This window comes from Canis aureus, chromosome 32, assembly GCF_053574225.1.
Source record: "Canis aureus isolate CA01 chromosome 32, VMU_Caureus_v.1.0, whole genome shotgun sequence".
In the NCBI taxonomy this organism is placed as follows: domain Eukaryota; kingdom Metazoa; phylum Chordata; class Mammalia; order Carnivora; family Canidae; genus Canis; species Canis aureus.
Window position 1 is genome coordinate 31,498,090 of NC_135642.1, and position 18,618 is coordinate 31,516,707.

At 33.3% G+C, this 18,618-nt stretch overlaps 1 protein-coding gene across 5 annotated transcripts in view; it reads right to left on the minus strand.

Annotated features, from left to right (window-relative positions):
* VPS13C (vacuolar protein sorting 13 homolog C) overlaps positions 1-18,618 on the minus strand; it is a 170,645-nt gene that overhangs the window by 121,992 nt on the left and 30,035 nt on the right. For 4 of the 5 annotated variants that reach the window (XR_013370400.1, XR_013370399.1, XM_077881330.1 and 1 more), the window contains exons 7-16: positions 16,816-16,881; positions 16,428-16,537; positions 13,746-13,805; positions 11,103-11,162; positions 10,200-10,280; positions 8,575-8,632; positions 6,971-7,098; positions 4,876-4,982; positions 4,186-4,357; positions 3,004-3,066 (exon numbers count right to left, since the gene is read on the minus strand). Coding sequence is in view for 3 of the 5 variants with exons in the window: in XM_077881330.1 (XP_077737456.1) it covers positions 3,004-3,066; positions 4,186-4,357; positions 4,876-4,982; positions 6,971-7,098; positions 8,575-8,632; positions 10,200-10,280; positions 11,103-11,162; positions 13,746-13,805; positions 16,428-16,537; positions 16,816-16,881 (905 nt within the window). In the remaining 2 variants the exon portion in view is untranslated. The remainder of the gene's footprint in view (positions 1-3,003; positions 3,067-4,185; positions 4,358-4,875; positions 4,983-6,970; positions 7,099-8,574; positions 8,633-10,199; positions 10,281-11,102; positions 11,163-13,745; positions 13,806-16,427; positions 16,538-16,815; positions 16,882-18,618) is intronic. The other variant, XM_077881332.1, reaches the window with a different exon arrangement.

Genomic DNA, 18,618 nt, shown 5'->3' on the forward strand with positions numbered 1-18,618 from the left:
ATTTATGAGCAGTTCCCTGTAAATCTAAATACAGGAACAGCTGTACAGTATTTGATATTTTATTAAAGTCCTTTTAACCAAATCGGGGCACCTGGCTGGCTCAGTCTATAGAATGTGCAATTCTTGATCTTGGAGTCATGAGTTTAAGCCCCACACTGGGCATAGAGATTACTTAAAACAAAAAATGTTGGGGCACCTGGCTGGGTCAGTTAAGCATCCAATCTTGATTATCAGCTCAGGTCTTGATCTCAGAGTTGTGAGTTTAAGCCCCATGCTGTGCTCCACACTGAGTATGGAGTCTACTTGAAAAATAAAAATTTTGGGATGCCTGGGTGGCTCAACAGTTGAGTCTGCCTTTGGCTCAGGGCATGATCCTAGGGTTTGGGATCAAGTCCCCCAAGCGGCTCCCAGCAGGGAGCCTGCTTCTGCTTGTGCCTATGTCTCTGCCTCTCCCTCCTCTTTCTCTATCTCTCATGAATAAATAAATAAATCTTTAAAAAAAAAAAAAAAGAAAAAAGAATTTTAAAATGTTTTAAAAATATTTTAAACTAAATTATAAAGTTTGTAAATTTATAAACTAATAAACTTTTAATCATTAAGGAATTTTTAAAAATATGTTAATAAGAGACATTAAGATAATGTAATGACCAACCCAACATTCAACTTTCCCCCTCCCAGATCTCTATTTAAATCCCTAAAGAAAAAAAAAAAAAAAAAACTTAGAAAAAAAATTTAAAAAAAGGATAAAGCCACTATTAGCACTGATATCTTTGTAAAGCTGTGATGAGGATGACACAGATTTTGAGGAATTTCAAAATAAATTCAAAAATCTAGAAAAATTTAATGAAGAGAAAAGACAGAAGTGAATTAATTAGAAAGCACACAAAAATATTTCAGTGTTAATGACCATGAAGAAAATAAAACAACAAAAAGTACTGGAAAAGAAACTTTCCTATATGTTGACAATTATCACTTAAAAATACATTTAAAAATCAGAGCTGACCTAGAACTATACACACACAATATACCAGTGTCTAATCCTTGGTTTTAATATTATAATTATGTCGATAATTCCTGCCTATATTTTAAATTCTGTGACCCTGTGGATTTTCCTATACAATAAAAAAATTTCAGTCTTGGATGAATTTAACTGCCTTTTCTTCATCTATATCCATCCCTTTGTCCATAGCATCCAATAATAAATCCTTTTTCGTGGCCTGTTTCTAACCAACAGAACATGGCAAAGGTGATAAGATGTATGTGATTATGTGCATGAAACTGTACCAGCTGTCTTACTGGAGTGTCTCTTTCTCTTTGAAAAAGCAAGCTGCCGTGTTGTGGGCTATGTCAGGAGGCCCTTCTGGCAAGGAAATGAAATGAAATTTAAGAACTAAGCACAGCCTCTGGTCAACAGCCAGCAAGAAACTGAAGTTTTCCATCCCACAGGCACAAGGAGCTAAAATCTGCCAACAAAAGCAGATCCTTCATCACTGACACCCCCCAGATGAAACCACAGTCCCAGCCAACAGCTTGATGGCAATATTTTTGAGACCTTAAGCAGAGAACTCAGGTAAACCAAACCTGGACTCCTAACCCACAGAAACTCTGAGACAATAAACGTGTATTGCTTTAAGCCCCTATGTTTATTACGCAGCCATAGAAAACTACTTCACATGAGTGTACCGAAGCAGGTCCTCAGTCATGGAGCTTTGCATAGGCATAAGCAGCTGAACCCCTGAGAGAAATTCCACAGTCTGGCCAAGGAATGAGAAAATGGAGTCCACGAAAACCAGAGGGGATGAGGGAAATACAAGAGAAACAGAGTCAGAGAATGGGGTTATCTTTCTACTCTATTTTTATTTATGTTTTTATTATCCTTTCTACTGGAATGTAAATAAGGGATTTTTGTTCACTTCTGTATGCAGAATGATGCAGATGATGATGATGATGAAGGAAAAAATCACTTATTCAATAATTATTATGTGCCAGGTACTCAATAGTCTAAGTGCTTTGTACATGGATCATCACTGCTCCTCATAGTAACCCTCTGATGTAGGTACTATGAATTACTCTTATTTAACAGATGAGGAAACTGAAGCACAGAGAGGTTAAGTAGCCAGTCCAAGATCACACAAGTAAGCAAAGCTGACTCCAGAGTCCACAGTCTTCACCATGATTCTAGTAAAATAGGCACTCAATGAGTACTTACTAAGTAAATGAATGAACCCGTGCATGCTTTAATCCCACTTAAAAACATAAGTATGTGTATGGAGATCTATAAATAAAAAAAAGACTAAAGGAATATACAAAAAAACATATTAACAGAATGTATCTTTAGTGTGAGATAGATGTTTCTATTTTTTCTTTGTATATCTATATTTCCTAACTTTTTGTATTGTGAGTTGCACTGCACTTGCAATTGATTTACCAACAAAGTCATGCTACAGAATAAAAGGATTGACATGGAACAATAGGGACAAGGTAGGATATGCCAAGTGGGATCAATCACCATATATTATGAAATATAAACAGGCTGATTCCAATTACAGGAAAAAAGAATAGAAGGGAGATGAGAAGAGAGGAAAGGAAAGAAGAAGAAAGGGAGGGAAAAGGAAACAAAGCAAAGATAAAGTGAAAGGATGGGGGATAAAAAGCATATGTAAGTAGATACATATGCATGGGGGAAAACCTGGAAGACTGTATATCAAAATGTTAACAGCAGTATTCTACATTGCTAGAATTACAGATAACTTTGATTTACTTTCTTTTTAGGCGGGGTTCAAATATTTTGTTGTAAAATTACAAAATTTTTTCCTTCCATGTTAGTGGATTTTTTCCACTGTTCCTATTTTTTTCTCCCAAGATCAAATGAGGAACGGAAACTCAACCTTTATTCTTACTTGAACAACTGCCATGAAACTTAAGATTTCTTGATCTCAAGTTTAAAGGAATAGTATGAACATGTTTAAAACAAAAAATAAAAAAAGCTCATAAAATGATTACCTCAACTTGTGCTTGTTGCCTTGCTAAAATTATATTAAAAACATCTAGAGTCTTCTCCAAATCCTATAAAACAAAGAGACACTTGTAAACAAGAAAAATGACATTAGATTAAAAAATTTTATTCTAGGATTTCTAGGCTTATCCAGTCCATGAACAAACTAACTGTGATCTAATGAAAGGATAAGTATAAATCTGAATGTACATTTGGCTTTTGTACTTTTAGTTTTTGCAATAAGGGAAATAAGTTATCCAAGAAAGCAAATCCTCAAAAAATATAAAAATAAGAATTTTAATGAGACCATTATAGAAACAAGAATTTGTAGGAGGGGGACCTGTTAATCCTTATGGTTCATACTGACTCACTCTTTTCCATATTTTATAACCATTGTACTAAAGGCACCATTATAAAACACAAAATTTAAGAATGCAAAATTCTACAAATCAACAACTAAGTTAAAGTAGAAGCTAATTTGGGGAATTTATATAAAAGTATGTAAGAATCTAACAGGTATTGGGTAATCTGTGTAAGAGATAATCTATGTTCTCACAACTCTGCAAAACAAATACTGTTTCCATTTTATACGGAGAACACCAGACCTAAGATGCTGAGAAACTTGATGCTTTTTCCAATATATAGTATCAGTGTCTCTCACATATTTCAGAATAATAGGAATTCAATTAATTCTTTACATTATGAATTTGTGGCAGAAATGGTTATATAATCAAGACCACATGATATTAGGCATATTATATATTCAGCATGGTATTTTTCCTTATTTCAAAAGGGGTTCCTATTTTGAGCAATAAGAGCTGTTTTTTATATAATACTTTGAGCTCTTTAAAAAAAAAACACTAACAAAACTAATAACATACATGTAGCTAATAAACATATATTTGAATAGCTCTGATACTGATTTTCTAAATATTATATAAAAACCAAATACATTTCTCCAAATACTTTCTAGTATTCTAGTACTTAATCTGATATTAGGATAGGAGGAAAAGATTTGTTTAAAGAAGAAAGAACTGAAGAAAAAATACTCTACATTTTCCCATAAAATTATCTCAAAAAGAGGTCAGTTTTATTCTTTCTAAAATAATATTTTAATTCAAATTAAATTTAGGAAAATCTAAAGGATAATTTAACAAAGACTAGCTTTCATCAATATATGTGAGATATACCTGAATTTGTTTCTGTATTTCTTCTGGGACTTTAGGTTGGGTTAACTTGATCTTATAGGCACTTTTATAACTCTTGAGCAACTGCCTGTGTTTTTTTATGTTACTCCAAGACCACATCTGCGTATACCTTCTTATATGAACTTCAAGAACAGAATCAATTGCATATTTCCACCTGCAAATCAAATTTTAATGTACATTTGAATACAAAGGTTTAAGAAAAAGCAAGAAAATGGCTTAGATTTTTTAAATCCACAGTTACATTTTTTGTTCTTATTAACTGTTCTCCTTATAAGATCCCATTAATTAGCATTTCAATTCCTCAGTAAAATTCTCTGATTTAAATTGATTATAAAATGAGCAAATTACTCCAGTAAGAGGGTATGTCAAAGCAAAATCAATAAGACACAAAATGACATACAAAATTAATACTATCCCAATATGGTTATAACATTCATTACATGTGGTGACTCAAGGGCACTAAAACCAAAAAAGGATTAAAGTCTTAATGCTAAGTTGAGAATTTGGGAATAATCTAAAAGCAAGAGTATGAGAATGTGTTTATGAAAAAAGTAACAACGACATAATACAAAAGATATCCCTTTCATGTCTACAAAGATTTAAAAAAGTCTCTTAAATCTGGAAGTTTCTACTTATATATTTCTCATTTAAAAAAAAAAAATTCTAACTTACCATTGTCGACCATTGGTATGAAGTGGTAAATAGGGCTTATATTTCCTGTAAGGGGCATTTCTAACCATATAATCCACTGACTCCAAAAAGTCAATCATACTTAAGTACTATTAAAACAAAAATACAGTTATATTTATTAATTGCACATATGGATAACACCAAATTTTATTATATTTTCAGTCTAGTAAGACTCCAACTTCCTGGAACAATGAATATCATGGTTACCTATTAGTATCATATTTTCTCAAATTTAAAACACCACCAATTAGAAGTTGTAATATAATTTTTAAGTTCCACTACAAAAAGAAAAAAAAACAGTGCTAACAAAGTATCATACCATCAATAATATTATACATCCTATTTTCAAATATGTTACACAATGAAATAAATGCACATCCTAGAAATAATAAAATACACTATCTGTAACTAGTGACTGGAACATGGTTGTTCCTAAAACTACATATTTGCCTCTGGACCATCATTTCAGCATTGACTTTCTATAAGCTGAATTGCAAGTCTCTCCAGAAAATCATTACATAACTAAAGGAAGATAAACCAATATAATTGCCCATCTTACCACTAATACAACTCTGCATATACCTGGTAAAGAGCTCAAATGGAGGGAAACACACACACAACATGACTGTAGATAAGATAAAGAAAGCGGCAAATCTAGTTTTCTCCTTTCAGTTTTTCTTAATGATTTCTACCTACTGGTTACCATGTGGCTATTCACCACTTAAAATATAGGTAGTCTGAACTTAAATGTATTTTAAGTTTAAAATATACCCAAGGTTTTAAAGACTTAGAAAAAAGGAAAGGATATAATTTTTTATATTGATTACATTCTGAAATGATAATATTTTGGATACACTGGCTTACATAAAATGTTATTAATTTTACCTTTCTTTTTACTTTTCTAATGCAACTACTAGAAAATTTTAAATTACATAGACAACCTGCATTACAGTAATCCTCCCCTTATCCTGAGGAAATATGTTCTAAGACCCCCCCAACAGATGCCTGAAACCATGGATAGTACTGAACCTACATTTGTTATGTTTTTCCTATACATATACACTTAGAATAAAGTTTAATTTATAAATTAGGCACAGTAAGAGATGAATAACAATAATAATAAAATAGGGGAATCCCTGGGTGGCTCAGCGGTTTGGCGCCTGCCTTTGGCCCAGGGCGCGATCCTGGAGTCCTGGGATCGAGTCCCGGGATTGAGTCCCGCGTCAGGCTCCCGGCATGGAGCCTGCTCCTCCCTCTGCCCGTGTCTCTGTCTCTCTCTCTCTCTATCATGAATGAATAAAAAAAATAATAATAAAAAAATAAAAAGCAATAATAATAAAATAGAACTACCGTAAAAATATACTGTAATAAAAGCTATGTGGTATGTGTTTCTCTCTCAAAATATCCTATTGACTGCATTCACCCTTCTTCTGTGATAAAATGCCTAATAGTGAGATGAAATGAGGTAAATGATGTGACACTGTGACACAGTGTCAGGGCACTACTGACCTTCTGACCATACATCAGAAAGATCATCTGCTTCTAGAACACAGTTGACCCATGTAACCAAAACCACAGAAACTATGAAGAAGGGGAACTACTGTATATTTTTACTGGACTACACTGAGCTAAAAGCTCATTTAGCTAAACCTTTTGTCCTTCTTTCACTTCCAGTTCTCCAGGTCTGTTATTCGAACCCAGGGTATATAACCAAATGACAAAGGAAAAAAGCACCAACATAGCAGGTCTAAAAATTAAGTAGACAGTACTTACTATAAAGGTGTCTATTAAAATATGAGGAAGAAAAAACACATTAAAATCTTCCATCAACAATTGGAAATTACATAGGAAAACATCATTTGCTATAATTTGGTAAGATTTTCCACCAATAAGGAAAAGACCAGATAAAAAGAAGGAAATTATTTTCCCAAAAAAAAAAAAATTTATATATATATAAAAATACAAATATAAATGTATAAAAGAATCACTAGAGCACTGGAGAAAGAATAATCACAAAGGACAAAAGCAGTTGAGATTCAAGGCTAATAAAAGCTAGAAATAGCCACCCGAGTCTTACCTGAGGTTTGGTCATTTCAATGGCAATATTCTGTACTTCTATGTTCCAATCAAGTTTGGGTGTTTTGAGCTCTGTTTCTGCATAAGGATTCATGTAGAGCTTTGCAGAAGCTGATATTGGCTGGAAAACTTAAGTCACATGGGAAGACACAAGATTATGTTTATATACCCTTATATATGAACAACTGTAAATAATTATAAGAACACTATTACTCTGAAAGTAGAGAAAAATAATTAAAAATATATAAAAAATGTAAAAATTCACTACCCAAAAATATTTAAGCATCTACTTATCTGCATAATACCAAATGCAAGTCAAAGTGGAATCTCCAAGGAGGAAACTGGAGTCCTATGCTTCTAAGTAAAAATGTACAAAAGTAATAGACAATCTACTCTTGGCTATTCAGTCTGGGTAAAATTAGACTTCTCTTCCTTACTACAAGACATTTAATGATTTTATTATTCACTAAAAATATTAACACAAGGTAGGAGACAAAATTTACTTTGTTTAAAATTTGTCTTAATCATTGGTAGAATTTAGGAACAGAATCATGAATTAAATTCATACTACCAAGAAAAAAATGCTTACCACTTTATAATTTTCAGAATGATCATTATCTATATCATCTTAGAATCAAATAAGAAAATATTCTTGAAGAACTAGCATGAAAAGATGTATTAAGGAAAATGACAAAGTAATATAATAAATTTTTAACAGTGAACAATATTAAGATTACATAAATTATGATATATTACAGTATTTACATTTGCATAAGATTATATAAAATTTTAACTTATTTAGAGGTTTTTATAAGTGGAAGATACCATTTATAAATGAAGTTGTAGATTTTTCTGAACTAGTTCTTTCATGAATGAAACTAAACACTTTGATCTGAAAACACCACCACTAAACAGATCTATGAACATAAAGAGAAAGTGTCAACTCTTCCATAATAGCAATCAGCTACAAAAGAATATGAAGAAAACAACAATGAACCAGAGTAACATGGAATATGGATGATGAGCATGAAAGCTGAAGACAAACATAAAGGAGTATACTCAATTAAAAAAAATCCAACAATAGTCTCTTTCGAATGAAACTAAAAAGGAGAAAACAGATGGCGTTAATAAACAGGCTGCTTTGTTAGAGGGTTACTTAAAAATAAGTAAAGGCAAGGCTGCCAAGAATTAGAAAAGCCACTTAGGAAAGTCTCTAGAGTGGTTGGTTTGTCATAACACTGCAATAGTGACATGGCAAGGTTGACCTGAATACCAAAATCTCAGAGATTTTGATTAAAGAGATTAAAGAAAAGAAAACCTAATTCCTAAAACAAAGGTGCTAACAAGAAGAAAACAGAGGTCAAGGGTGTTGAGATGCTAGGAGTGAACGAACTACAGTCGTACTGCCCTCCTCTTACTCTCCAGGGTTGTATGTGTCATAATCTATCCTAAATAATTTGTTATAATCCAAATATACTGTGATAAAACTAAAATATAAAATACTTTCTCTTTATCAAAGTACCTTTATCAGAAGAAAGTACAGTAAGCCAGAGTATTTAATCCTATGTTTCCTATAACATGAAATAAACTTTTACCACTACTTACTATATTGATGGTTTACAGGTATGTTGCTACTTGTAAGAATTCCACTTTTCAGCTGATCCTAAACAAAAATTTGGAGAATGAAAAAAAATTCATACATATTCAACTACACATGGGGGGGAAGAATGTGGTTCTTAAATCAATATCTTTATTCTCTTCTTTATAATTAGTAGTCCATAAGAAAAATACACTAAGCATTATTTATAAGTATATTTCTTTAGACTAAAATACAGAAGTAGATAATTTTTAAAAATTCTAAATATTTAAAAGTGTTATAGCATTGCGTTCCCCTCTGACTTAAAAAAAGAAAAAACAACTGAGGTTCCTGGGTGGCTCAGTCGGTTAAGCATCCGAACCCTTGATTTCGGCTCAGGTCATGATCTCAGAGGTGTGAGATCATGCCCCATGTCAGGCTCCACACTCAGCAGGGTGTCTTTTTTTTTTTTTTTTTAAGATTTATTTATTTATTTATGATAGACCGAGAGAGAGAGAGAGAGAGAGAGAGAGAGGGGCAGAGACACAGGAAGGAGGAAGGAGAAGCAGGCTCCATGCCAGGAGCCCAACGTGGGACTCGATCCCCGGACTCCAGGATCACACCCTGGGCCAAAGGCAGGCGCCAAACCACTGAGCAACCCAGGGATCCCCTCAGCAGGGTGTCTTCTTGAGATTCTCTCACTCCCTTCCTTTGTCCCTCCCCCCACTCACTTGTGTTCTCTATGTCTCTCTCTTAAATAAATTTAAAAAAAAATCTTTAAAAAAAACAATAAAACATCCATGAATTGGGATCTCAAACACTCTCTAGACAAAGGCAAATTATTTATTACAGTATCTTTCTGAGAAATAAGAGCTAGAATCTTGGAATTAATTCAAGTTCAGAAAATTCAACTTTTCTTCCTTTTTCCTCTAAGTAAATAAAAAGGACTGAGACTAACTGAGCACAGTGAAGTTTTGAGTTAACCTTTCACTGTTGATGAAATCATTATCACAAATGCTTAAAACATTTGCTAAGGTCAATTATACTTCAATTTAAAAGAAAATTCGCTAAACATATATTCTTCAGATCTGAAAGATATCATCATTCCTTACAATGCTCTACATAATCATTCTTATACGAAACACAATGTAATGTCATCAAAATAAGAGTGCAAAAAACCATAAATGCAGTTTTAATTTAGTAGTATAAGTTACTATCTCACTGTGTAGTGAATGATCTCACAAAGATCTTCAAAAACAAAATGCTTTTTTAAAAAGTGGATTCTGGGGCACCTGGTCAGCCCAGACAGCTAAGCATCTGCCTTCTTTCCGCTCAGGTCATGATCTCAGGGTCCTGGGATCAAGCCCCATGTTGGGCTCCCTGCTCATCAGGGAGCTTGCTTCTCCTTCTCCCTGACCCTTCCCCTGCTTGTGCTAGTGTTCTCACACTTTCTCTCTTAAATGAATAAATAAAATATCTTAAAAAAAATTTTTTTAATAAAAAAGAGTAGATTCCAAAAACTGTGTTTCACAATTCTGATTTAGTTAAATACAACTTAAACAAAAGACTATATACCCTATCCTCATTAAAGACCACTTAAGTTAAAAAAATTTAGAGAGTGGAGTTAGCTCTTCCAGTTATAAACTGAAATTACCAAGATCTGTTCCTTTGACTCCTGATAAGACATGTTGCAGTTTACATTCCAGTAGGCACTAAGACTATCAAGTCGTATAAGCTATAAAAGAAAAATAAAAGAGGTCAAGCAACACATGAAAATTATGAATCAGTATTAAAAGATTATTCTCATATCACCCTAGGATTATCCAATTGCCATTTTGAACTTTTAAAGGAAAAAAATAAAGCAAAAATGGGAAAAATACATGCATGTTATTCACAGACTTTACCACTAATCTTAGCATTTGGTAAATTTTTCTTCCAGCATCACTATTTCTGAGGAAATTCATTCATTCAGTTATCAAATATTAATTGAGAATTTACTATTTAACAGACTTGTACATGTTTTGCAGAATAAGAAGAAAGACACAATTCCTCCAGTGGATATGAATGACTGCTTAGAAGGAGAGGGGAGGGGAGGGGATTCTACAACAGTAAGGTGGGGAAAGCAATATACTAAACATAAACACTCCTCTTGAAAATTCTCAATGTTTATTAGCATATTTAGAGTACTGTCCAGTCCTGTGGTTTAAAACAAAATGAAACACACTGTTTAACTATGTACAGCTTAATACTTTAGTCAGTCATCTTGACCAGAAAATATTTTTTCTACAAATCTCATATCCCAATTACCTAATGTTCCATAAAACACAATTTAGGAAATATTAATTTTATCTGATTTCTTTTGCTAGGTGAAGAACCTAAACCTCAGAAAAGGTAAGTGATTACAGAAGGTCACATAGTAAGTGGCAAAGCCAAAACCGGAGCTTCTACTTTTAACTCACACTCCAATGACACATTGGGCCCCATCAAAGTTTCAAAAAACTACAATAAGTCTTTGTACCTAGAAAAATAACAAGAAATTCTTAATCCAGTCTAGTACCTTGTATATAATTTTTTCTGCTTCATTTAATATACATGGAGTCCAGTGTTCATTTGCAGTCTAAAAGAAAATAAATAACGGTGAAACAAAGTATATATATCATAATACAGTACTCTAATAAACTGTAACAAAATTACTTAGATTTTTAAAAAAGACATCTAGCTAATTATGGCTACTGGAAGCTGTTTCCCGACATATCTATATGACAAAATCAAAGGAACAGTGAAAATAGAATTGAGGTTATAATTTAACTGAGTTTATTCATCCAGAAAATAACTACTGAGCCACTATGTGTCTGTGTGGAAGGAACTGGGCATGAATTAAAAAAAAAAAAAAAAAGAAAAGAAAGAGCTAGCCTATAAAATAGTGAAGAAGGTCCACATCCTTTTTAAAAATCAAGTAAATAATTATTGCAAAGAAAACCACAAGAATATGGAAATCACAGCATGACCATGGTTCTAGAAAGCCAGCATGATCAACAATACCAAATACTGCCATGAGATAAACTAAAATTAATTTATTGAGCAGCCAGGTCATTACTAATGAACTTGTCAAGAAAAATTTCAGAGGAGTAGCAGAGTCAGAGTACAGTGGGAAAGGAGTCAGCAGGAGATGGGGAAACAAAGATAGTCAAGGTAGATGGGGCCTAGGAGTGAGAGAAGGTTCAGGAGGGCCTTCTTAATTTTGCTATAAAAGACAGACCTGAATGTGTTTAAATGCTTACAGAAGGAATGGGAGAAGGGAAAAGTGGAAGGGGGAGGGTTTGAAGATTTAGGAAAGAGAAGAAAACTAACAGAAAGGAAGAAAGAAGGGAGGAAAGGAGGCAGAGAAAAAGGGAGGGAAAAAGGCTCCCAAGGACATGGGAAGGATGAGATTCAGATCAGAGGTGGAAAGATTACCTTAGGTCTAAGAGACTCTAACTGTAAAATGGGAAAAAGGAATGGTGTGGATAAAGAAAGAGGTAAGTTTAGGGTTATTGTTGTTATTACAGTCATTGTAATAGTTGAAGCAGGAAATAGCCGAGCCACACATGTGCCAAATGCTTTACATTAACTATCTCAGTTAATCATTACAAAATTCTAAAATAGAGGTCCTATTTTGTCAGTGAATGAATGAGGGTTAGACAGAAGATCACCATGCTAACTAGTACAATAATATGATATTGGTGCTATAATAAAATATAATGGGGAACATAAAAGAGTGATAAATTCTAAGAGGAAAATACAAGGGAATGAGAAAGAGTAATATCTAACATAAGAACTAAAACCTGAATAGGATCACCAAGGAGACAAAGGGAAAAAAGTAATACAGGCAGAGAACACAGTATGAAGAGTCTGAGAAAAGATATAGAGAATCAAACAACAATACACACTAAGGAAACTACACATCATTCTTATGTGTTAGTATACCTTTTTATTAGTCAATGAGAGGTACGTGACTATTTTATAATTTTTTGTCAGCTAGAAGCTCAACATAAAATATTATGTTCATTTATGCCTAATATTGCCAGTCTAGTTTTTCTGGAGCATTATCTCTAGTCTCTGTTATTTTATTATTTCTTTTTTTATCAAAAGCTACTTAAGGGGCACCTGCCCCTTAAGGCAGGCAGTTGATTAAGCATCTGCCTTCGGCTCAGGTCATGATCGCAGGGTCCTGGGATCAAGCCCCACACCAGGGCACCTGCTCAGGAGGGAGCCTGCTTCTGCTTCTCCCTCTGCCTGCCACTCCCCCTCCTTGTGCTCGCTCTCTCTCTCTCTCTCTCTCTGTCAAATAAATAGATAAAATCTTTAAAAAAATTTAAAAGCTACTTAAAATTAGTTTTGGAAAGAAACAGAGGATAAACAATATAACAAATCCTAGCTTCTCTGACTCCCTTGATTTTGTTTCTCCAGATTTTTTCTTTTTTTCAATGTTTCTGCTTTGGTCTTCAATTTCTCTACTTCTTCCCTATGAAAATATAATTCTGAAGGCCTCTATGAAACCATTTCCTTTTTCCCTTTCTCTAGAATTCCACTCTCTTTCAGCTTTCTTCCTCTTCTTTCCCTACCAAGGCCCTCTCCATATAACTATCATAGGACAAACATATACCCAGCATGATTTACTGTTCCCTATCTTTAACTTTAAAACATTTTTCCTACCACTTAGTTACCCATAGAAAATAAGAGGGAAAAATGTCCAACCTGAATGTACATACTATCTATCCTTAAAGATCTTTAGGAGAAAAACCAAACTGCATTATAAAATATATGACCAAAATAAACTGTATCTCAATATAATACACACACAAACACACATACATGTACACATTTATAAGCTATTTGGAAATTCTATCTGCCTATATAAAGAATGAGAACATGATTTACCTTTCTATTTCCCCACACGTTTAGGATATAGTTTTTAATTATTTAAAACTGCTTGATAATGGTATATTGGTATTTGTTAAGGTCAAAGACAAATCAAAATAATTAGAGAATGTAATAACAGCATCACTATAAATTCTGAACTTCTACAAAAACTAAAAATATTACATATAAAAATAAAATAGCTATTTATATCAATAGTTGATTTTAGGCAATTCATCCTGTGACTTGGGAATATTTTACAGGTTCCACAAAAATTGTAAATAAATAAGGTCAACATTACCAACAGACTAAGTTCTCCCAGTGTGACTCCAAATGAAAGAGGCTGCTGTGGATCAGTAACCTATCAAAAAAGAAAAGTGACATTAAAATACACTGATGGTGAGAGGGAAACCATGTTCCACTCTGTAAATGGGCAACATAAAGAAATTAGTTTACAAGTAAGTCACACAACACAAATGGATCTGTGAGAAAAAAAGAAAAGGCAATAACATGGCTAGGAATATCCACATTTTGTAGGCAGGACACTAATATGACACTTTCCCAACGGAACTCTTTCCTAATGAAGTGAACACTTTTCTCAGTAACTAGATTCTTACCCAAATAAAGAAGAGACAGGTTCTTTATGTGTATCATTAAAGATATTCTTCAAAGACAACACAAGATGTCACAGATAATAATACTGCCATTAAATTACTTTTCAAATATTAACGATTTTCACACTTAGAAATATGAACTGTCTTTAAGTCTCTAAGATCATTAGCTTTTCAAAAATGCTTTGACAGGAATGTCCAAGATTCTTAACATTTAATTTCCTCAGTCTCTTAACCTATGAAACTTTTGTTCTATTCCTAATCCTCAATTTATAAGTTATATTGATACTCCCTGCTTACACTTTACCACAATGTGTACAATATCATTGTCTTAGACATCATAAGGATGCCCAAAAGTCATATAGAGTTTTTTGGCTATGATAGAAACCAGGTAAACTCAAGAGAAGAAAAAAACATCATGTTCTAAATCAACCAACAAGGACTCCAGACCATAGTCACATAGAATCTTCTAAAATGCAGGGAAAACGCAAGCTCTGAAATAACTGAAAAGCACAAATAGCATTGTGAGCTCAGTTTTTAATATCTTCCTTTATTCTCACACTCATCTTTTTATACCTACACACAACTAGTTCAAAATAACTTGCACCTATTTCAGAAGGAACTTTACCAACTCCTCACTTGCTAAGACACTACCCACAAACTACACCTATCACCCAATGAGCATCTTTATGATAAATTATTATACTTTCCCTATTCCCTACATCCTAAACTCTATTTTTCATTATCCTATATACAATAATTAAGATAATCACATTGAAAGATACAAGAAAGATCCCTCTGCACTTTTAATTCTTTTTCTTTTAGATTTTAATATATTTTGTCACTGATGCCAACTTAAACATAATTGATACACCTATCCCACTCCTGTGCCTCTCTATATTTTGTATTAAAGAGAGAAATGATGTACCTAATTGTACTTGCTCAGTAAAAAAGCTTAATTTAAATTCAAACTGAAGTTCTCATTCATCAATAAATCATTAGTTTTAAGAATAATTTTTACTTCCATGATGTGTTGATTTATTTTCCTAAGTTTAGGAAAGGGCATTGATGAGTTGTTTATTTACAAAATTTAGTTTAATGGCTACATAAAACTAAAAGGTAAAATCAATTTATGGTAATAGTATATCTTGAAAAACTACAAATGTATCTTACTTAAATTTAAGTTCTATAAGTAACTTATCAGAAAAAGAAAATTCTAAAAATGTCAGCACTGCTTTGATTAAACCCCAAATTTAGAAGAGATGGAATAATATTTCCATCATCTTAGGTAAATGAAAAAATTCAAGGTTATTTTATATATTTTTCAAATTTTAAAACAAATCAATGTATATTTAGTTTAAAATTAATCAGCAGTGGGGCAGCCCATGTGGCTCAGCAGTTTAGCACCGCCTTCAGCCCAGGGCCTGATCCTGGTAGACCCAGGATCGAGTCCCACATCAGGCTCCAGCATGGAGCCTGCTTCTCCCTCTGCCTGTGTCTCTGCCCCCCCCCCTCTCTCTCTCTCTGTGTCTCCCATGAATAAATAAATAAAATCTTTAAGAAAAAAATAAATTAATCAGCAGTTTTTAATCAGCTAATGTTAAACTCTGGTTATAAGTGAAATTGGTTTCTAAACACACTTTTGCACATGTATGTGAGTAGGTGTGCATGCATGTTCAATCCCATTTGAAAGAATATAAAGAGGATGGGACTTTGGATGGACAACTTCATAGTAGACTAATGACTTGAGGTTTAGTCCCCTCTCTACAAACTACCATTATATATTGACTATTTCCATCACCACTTGGAATTAATTTTTTTGTTGATATAAATCTTTAAAGTTATAATACTGTAAATCTTAATGCATTAAAATTCAAAATAAATAATAGAGGACAGGGATCCCTGGGTGGCGCAGCGGTTTGGTGCCTGCCTTTGGCCCAGGGCGCGATCCTGGAGATCCAGGATCGAATCCCACATCAGGCTCCCGGTGCACGGAGCCTGCTTCTCCCTCTGCCTATGTCTCTGCCTCTCTCTCTCTCTGTGACTATCATAAATAAATAAAAATTAAAAAAAAAAAAATAATAATAATAATAATAGAGGACAACAGGGAAATCTGTCATACTACCTTTAGAAAGGAGCATATGGTGGTTTTTTATTTATACACTTAAATGCCTAACTGAAAAAAAAGTGTAACATAGGAAAGAAGATACAGTAACATATTCAGCAGAAAAAATAACAAAAAACAAAAAACAAAAAACCAACAATCTTGGATTTAAAATCCAGTACAGGTCACCCTTATCTAGACAAATCAATAACTCTTATTATAAAATACACATTTAACTACTAACTTAAACTAAATTGAAATTACTTACGTCATCTTCATATTTAATGTGAATGTCTGTGATTTTTACTTGTACATTTTTAATTACTTGGGTTGCCAACTTTTCCAAAAATGTATCCTTTTTGGCTTCTTTTGGTTTATCTATAAAAAGTAGAAAAACACAATGTCAAGAGTTGAAATTCTCACATATTTCATAATCAAATGATCAAAGGATATCTAAAGCACTACTCAATAGAAAGGACAGCCTATTCTGGTGTCCTTGTTTTATTTTAGATTTATTTTAGATTTTAATATGCACTTCCAACTTAAAACTTATTTTTGAAGTTACATGGTATCTAACATTCATTTTACCTCTGGAGACAGAAATCAAGTGGCGATGTGTATAAATAACACATGGCATAAAAACTACGTTTACCTACCTTTCGAACGATCAAGACTTTTAAAAGGTTTCTTAAAATGTTTTTTGTGCTTTTTACGTTTACGTCCTTCTCATTGGAAGCATTTTAGTGAGAAAAGGATAAAATTCAAGTTAGCAGACTAGAGGACAGAAAAGAAAACAAGAGAATTCTTCCTGACAGCAAATTTTGGTACAAATCACTTTATTCTAAACTGACCTATTTCAATACAAACAGAAATTCACAAACCTTTAGTCTAGAATGACCTCCAAATATCTAGCAAATAACTTGGCAAGTACAATCATATAAGAATTGAGCAAAATATCCATACACAAAGCCTTTTATAATACTTATAACTTTTCATGATACAAAGTTTAATTTTAACTTCAGTGTTATCAAAATATTGGAAATGTAATAATGACAGAATATAAAATTTTCAGGGAAAAGTTTTCATAAATATATGGAAGGGACAGAGGACCACAAATGAAATGAATAGGAAGGTAGGTTGCTGACAGATGACTTCCTCGGCATGATATACCTCAAAAGCAAAATCCTTTAATGACTTAAAGATACAAAGAACACCAAAAGGGCAAAAACTGTACACAGAACTGTCTTTGAAATTGGCTTACTAATTAATTCCTTTAAAACTTCATCTTTTATTTGGCACTGCCTCGCTTTCATGGCATTAACCAACACCCATCTTAACCAAGTTACAAATCTTTACATTCCACTTCCTGCTAGACATTATCTCCAGTCTGCACCCAAGGTGGTCTCTGTATGGTCTCCTCTGCCTCTAGTCTCCACTCTGCCTCCTAAACATCCTTCTACAGTGCCACCAGACTGATCGTTTCCAAAATACCATTCACAGCCTGTCAATCCCCTGCTCAAAACTCTTTCAAGGGCTCTCTGCAGCCTGGCAGATAAATGAGAAAGTGTCTGCAAGACACAAAGGTCCTTTCATGATCTAGCCCCTAACTCCCTGTGGTGGTGTTCTACCTCCGCTACTCATACTTGCACTGGATACGTCAGAAACTACTATTAATTTACTAAACAAGCCTAATTTTCTAGTGGCTAATGCTTCTCTCTATATATATAGATCATTCTTTGAACCTCAGTTGCCCTCCCTGAAGTTCCTCACCAGGCAAAATCCTAAGAGGCTCCTAAATCTCAGGTCCACTAAGGCCTGTCTGCAGCCTTCTTCAACTATTTCAAGCAACATTAGGGCCAGCTACCTCCTCACTTTATAAAGACTTCCCACTAAGCAGTAATTATACCATGACAAATGTTTGCACAACTGTCTTGTCACCAGGCAGGACTCTTCATTAGGACAAGAATCATCTAGCATCTGTTCAAATGAATTAAAAAAAATCCACATCTGAACATTATGGTAAAATATATAAATCCAATTCATGCTATATACATATATATGTATATATTTATAGGATATATATGAAATTTAGCTTGAAATTTTAAAATTATTCTTTTATATTTTAAAGCATATTGTCCTGTCATTTTAAAAACTAAGAACCAAATACTGGATTTCAAGAATAAAACCCTGAGCTCCAAGAAGTTTAATAAATACATAAAGAATCTGGACTTTGCTATTGCCAATATTTCTTGCCATAATGATGGTTCTTGAGTCTTTTTCATTCACAAATTAAACATTTAGAGAAAGATGGATTTTTCAAAGAAATATCATTTGAAAAGAAACAAGAAAGCCAAAGTATCCCTGAAAACCATCCCACTGGTCTAGAATAGCTTTCAGAAATAGGCTCAGCTGCCTGGATTTAGATTCTATCACAACTTACTCTTCTTATAAGACCTTCT